Source organism: Brassica oleracea, chromosome C6 (genome assembly GCF_000695525.1).
Source record: "Brassica oleracea var. oleracea cultivar TO1000 chromosome C6, BOL, whole genome shotgun sequence".
Lineage (NCBI taxonomy): Eukaryota > Viridiplantae > Streptophyta > Magnoliopsida > Brassicales > Brassicaceae > Brassica > Brassica oleracea.
The window spans coordinates 19331477-19336449 of NC_027753.1; the positions used below are offsets into that span (position 1 = coordinate 19331477).

Consider the following 4973-nt stretch of genomic DNA (forward strand, 5'->3'; position numbering starts at 1 on the left):
TATTCTTTCTATAATTCTACAATTAGCTACGATAAATCATTATTTGTAATAGTAATTGTAGTATTGCATTTTATTTTTAGATCTGATGATCAAAATAAATAATTAATCAAAGTCATCAACCAATCAAATTATAACAATTTTTTGAAACTTTATCTATAAGCGATACATAAGCAAAAATCACTTAATTGTCACAATTAATATATATGGTAGGATTTTCGATTAATATATCATCAACTTTACAAGTTAGAACAAAAGCCCATGCAGGGGTTATCATTGTCAAGGGGTTGATGTGGTGTTGCTGACAATTATCACACAAAATACGGTTTTTTTTTATTATTCTTTTTCACACAGAGACTGCATTTCGAGTTGAATTCGAGGTTTAATCAGAGAAAAACGAATTACATTTGATTTCGATTAACACATACGACGTGCTGTAAAAACTCTTCATCAGCCAATAATTTCTCCAAAACGTGAGACCATAAAGACGTATGAATCTCCATGCTTCCTTCATCAGTTCCTGGGTAAACAAGGATTTTACCATGGCCAGCAATTCCCGGTCCAGCTCTAACCGCAATCGGTTTACCCCAACCAAAATCGTTTCCAAACACATTGAACCGTGGAGAGCTAGCAACAACGAGCGAATTATTCACCATCAAACCATTCGGTATTTTAGGGTTCTTCACCCAATTTTCAGCAAAACGTTTGAATTCTTCATTCGTTTGTGACCTCACAGTTTTGTTTAGTTGCAAAGCAGCCCAACCCAATCCATTGTTAAGCATTTCTCCGGCGGTTGTGGTGGTCGTAGCCAGTCCAACCATGTTTCCAAAACACTCTTTCTCGAGCGGAGGGTTTAGTCTCCGTCTCAAATCCATTGCTAACTTGCATTGGATCAATTCTTCTGGACTGAGACCACTGTTTTTGATTATTGATCGCCACATATGCGCCAACACGACTTGAAACGAAGAAATTTTCAGATCCTCATCAGAACCACCAACCTCGTCGTTAGTTTTTGCTTTGAGCTCAGAGATTTTTCTACTCGTGAAGTGAAAGATATTCTTTTGAAGATTCGGTGGCAACGATGAAGAAACAAGTGGTGATACCGTCTCTGAGAACGGAACTCGAATCGGGTAATCAATAATCCCATCGAGAAACCACCCACGGAGAGACAAAGGAGGAAACATTTTCCGGGCAGAGCAAATCTCTGTCCATGTTTTGAAAAAACTCCAGAAGGAAGTTCCATCAACAACCATATGGTTAACGCCATATCCGATGAAAACTCCATCTTTTAACTCCGTTATTTGGAAAGCAAGCAACGACTCTGAGACCCCTTGCCAGCTTTTAACTCCGTTTGCCGGGAAAAACTCAGTCCAGTGATCATTGTCCGGTTCTAAAACATCACTCACCGAGACAGCTGGAGCCGTTGCATGCACGAATTTGACACCTGAACCATCGCAATCTATGAAAAACGACCCCGTTTCGTCATCTTCGTTGTGGATCTTCACGAGACGTCCAGCAAGTGGATAGAAAATTTTCAAAGCTACGGAGAGAGAGGACTTCAGTTGAGAGATCACGTGGGTTTCCGGGTCGGGTTGGGGAAAAATTAGAGCTCTTTGAGCGTATTCGGTTCGAAGGAAAAAGAGATCCCAAGGAGTGAGATGGATCTTAACCCGGTTGGATCCATCCTCGTCGTAGCTCTCGGGTCGAACAATGGTCTCAGAGATCATTACGATATCTGCCATTTGTTATTTGATGTACATTTAAATTAAAAATGATTCAGTCTCACTTGGATATAAAACTACCACGTGGTCTAAGTGACACATATAGGCCCGTTTGTGTAATTATTGTCATCTCCGTCTCCACAGTGTCAAAAGTGGTTACAATCATTAAAAGAAAACATTTTTTTTTTCTAGAGATGAATAGGGCTCACACTCCACTAAACCCACAACCTAGAGAGAAAACTAACGTCCATGAAGGGTTGCGTAAGAACATGATTACTGAGATGTTCTTAAGGTGAGATTTTTAGCGAAATATAAGAACCAGTCTCTTAATTTTTAACTAAAAAAGTTAAGAACCGTCTCATAAAATTCTTATTTAAGAGCCGGTTCTTAGCTTTTTTTTTAGTTAAAAGTTAAGAGTCATGTTTTTATATTCCGCTAACAACCCCACCTTACGAACCTTTCAATAATCATGGTTTAATGTGTTTCTGCAGTGTCATGAGTATCAGTTCGTTAATTTATTAAATCATCGTAATGGTGTTGTTGTGATATAATGCATCTTCAGTTCCTTGAGAAAGAGGCAGCAATAGAACCAAGCGCTCGTGGCTTGGTGGTAAAGGAAGTACAGCTGTACTGTCCGCCACCCGGGTTCGAGCCTTGGCTACAACGGATTTAACATTCTTTCCGTTGAAGCGCTGGACCCCCTACGGGGGATAGTTGGGAATATGGCTGTCCAGATACAAAAAAAAAAAAAAAAAAAGAGGCAGCAATAGTCATACCACTCTGCCGGAGAAATCCGATAAACATCTTCTCAACTTGTACGATTACAGCATCTTTATGCCGCTGTCAACGTACTTATTATGTCGAACAGTAGAGTAGAGTATACTCATAAGTTCTCACGGACTTGCTTTGCGCTTCCCAGATAAGCTGAGACTTAATTTAATCATACTGAATACGTTAGTATGACTGTAAAGGTGTTAATCTCCGAACAATATTTTCCTAAGCCTTATATAGAGATCCAACAATTTTAGTATAATTAACTTTATGGGGCTCAAGGTGATGTATCATGTGCAGTCCATTACTGCAGCGAATAGCAAATATTAATTGATTCAAATCTCTGAGAATTATGTAATCGATTTTATGTGTTATTCATTCACCAAAAGGCCTTCTTTATATACAAGTCATTAAGGGGGATGTATTGGACTAAGAGGTTCAAATGATTTTGGTTTTTCTTTAAAATCTCCTGTTATTCAACTAATGGTTTCATAATATTAGTTCAAATCATTTGTTATTGAATATAGAATTTATGTAAAAGTAGTTAAAATCACTTAAAATCTTCTGTTATTCAATCAGCAATTCGAAAAACCTATATCAAATCTACTGTTATTGAAAACAAATGATCTTTTAAAGAGTTTGTTAAAAGAAATGATTTCAGAAGATTTTGCACCATTCTTTTGCATTAAAATATGCATAGTGAAATCTCACCTACACAGATGTTATTTGAAGAGATTTTATAAAAACTCGTACGTTTAGAAAAGTTGCAGAAAGGTGACAAAAATATTCCAGATCTTTTTATGATTAAATTTGATTCAAATTTTATTATTCTCTTTTTTCTTGTTATCAATAGTTTCTCTTTTGACTAACGTTATCAGCAGTTTTCATTCCCAGATTCTTCTTCAATCCTTCTGTAAGTGGTCAAACTATGAGCTTCAGTCGAATTGTTGCTTAAATTTACGATATAATTTGGCGGATATTCTATGGGGTTCAATAATTAATGCTCGTGTCTGTTTCGTGTTTACGTCCGATGGTAGGATCCAATGATTCTCATTTGCATCTGATTTTTTATCGTTTTAAGTTTATAAATCTGTAGAGGAAGTGTGTATTATATTATAAGAGATAATTTATGCTTGTTTTGTTGGTAAGAGTAATCTGTATATTTGTATTGGAATTTTGCAAGATTTCACTTTTAATTTTCCAGAAAAACAAATTTCCAGAACTTTTTCTATGTTTCTAATTTTTTTAGTTGACGAATTTCTTTTTTCTTTTCTTTTTTTGTTTGTTTTACCATCTGTTTAAAATTTGAAAGACGTGCATTTAAAGCTCATGTATAATTGAGCTTCCATTGAAGCATAACTCCAATAGCTTTCCCATAATTTTTTTTTTTGGGTCGAAGCTCTCCCAGAATTTCACCTTGAGAAGAATATAGTGGTTTTCCCAAGTCACCCAAAACACTCTGAAACTTAAAATATAGTTTTTTTTACCTAAACATCGATCTTTCTAAAATCCAAACAAAATTACAGAGTTATCACCTAAAATCACTTTAAATTCCAATAATTTTAAAACCCACCAAAGCATTCTAAAATCATTAGTTCAATACACCCCCCTAAGTCTACTCACTACAAAAAAACAGCGGTATTCTGACGGACATTCCGACGGAAAATAAAATCTTCGGAATATCCCGAGGAATTTCCGAGGATATTCCGAGGAAACACAAAACTTGGCTTCCTCGGAATTTCCTAGGAATATACCGACGGAATTCCGAGGAAATATCAATCCGTCAGAATATTCTTATGGAATACCGAGGAGAAATGTATTCCTCGAAAAAAACTGATGAATTCCGAGGATATATTATAGCCGTTGGAGAGCCGTTGGGGGATTTTAAAAATTCCGAGGAAATTCCGACAAACTAGCCGTTGGCGTCGGAATTCCGTCGGAATTTCCTCGGTCTGTCGGCAAGATTTCAACTATAAATACAAGCATCCCTCTTTGTCTTCATTCACTCCATATCTTCATCCTCCCTCTTACTCTCTTTACACACGAATTTGATTCATAAAAAACATGTCTTCTTCAAATTATTTTCGTTCTTGGATCGATCGACGTCATTTGGGTCCGAACACGAGATTGCTTACGGAAGAATACCAACGAGGTATAACCGAATTCATGGGGTTAGTTCACCGACAACCGGAAGCAAAAACAAGTATGTTAAGATGTCCTTGCTCTAATTGTTAAAATAGAAAGGTTATTAAAGAGTGGGATGTATGGACTCATCTATATTTGAGTGGGTTTACACGAAGTTACAAAATTTGGTATCATCATGGGGAAACTGATTATGAACATGGTAGTACTAGCGAACCTCAGCCAGCGGTTAGATTAGAAGAACCAATTAGAACGGATGTAGATTATGGTGTAGGTACTGAGCAGATGGTAAATGATCATTTTAGAGGGGAAGATTTACCCAATGCAGAAGCTAGGAGATTT

The 4973-nt window shown here is 36.7% G+C and overlaps 1 protein-coding gene across 1 annotated transcript; it reads right to left on the reverse strand.

Moving 5' to 3' along the window:
- Positions 1-359: 359 nt before the first annotated feature.
- On the reverse strand, positions 360-1777 carry LOC106298506 (uncharacterized acetyltransferase At3g50280-like). Its single transcript, XM_013734642.1, has one exon. It carries the CDS (start codon positions 1737-1739, stop codon positions 399-401), a length of 1341 nt encoding a protein of 446 aa, XP_013590096.1. The 5' UTR covers positions 1740-1777; the 3' UTR covers positions 360-398.
- Positions 1778-4973: the final 3196 nt, after the last annotated feature.

Coding starts and splice junctions, on each gene's coding strand:
- LOC106298506 (XM_013734642.1), bottom strand. CDS start 1,739: ATGGCAGATATCGTAATGATCTCTGAGACCATTGTTCGACCCGAGAGC.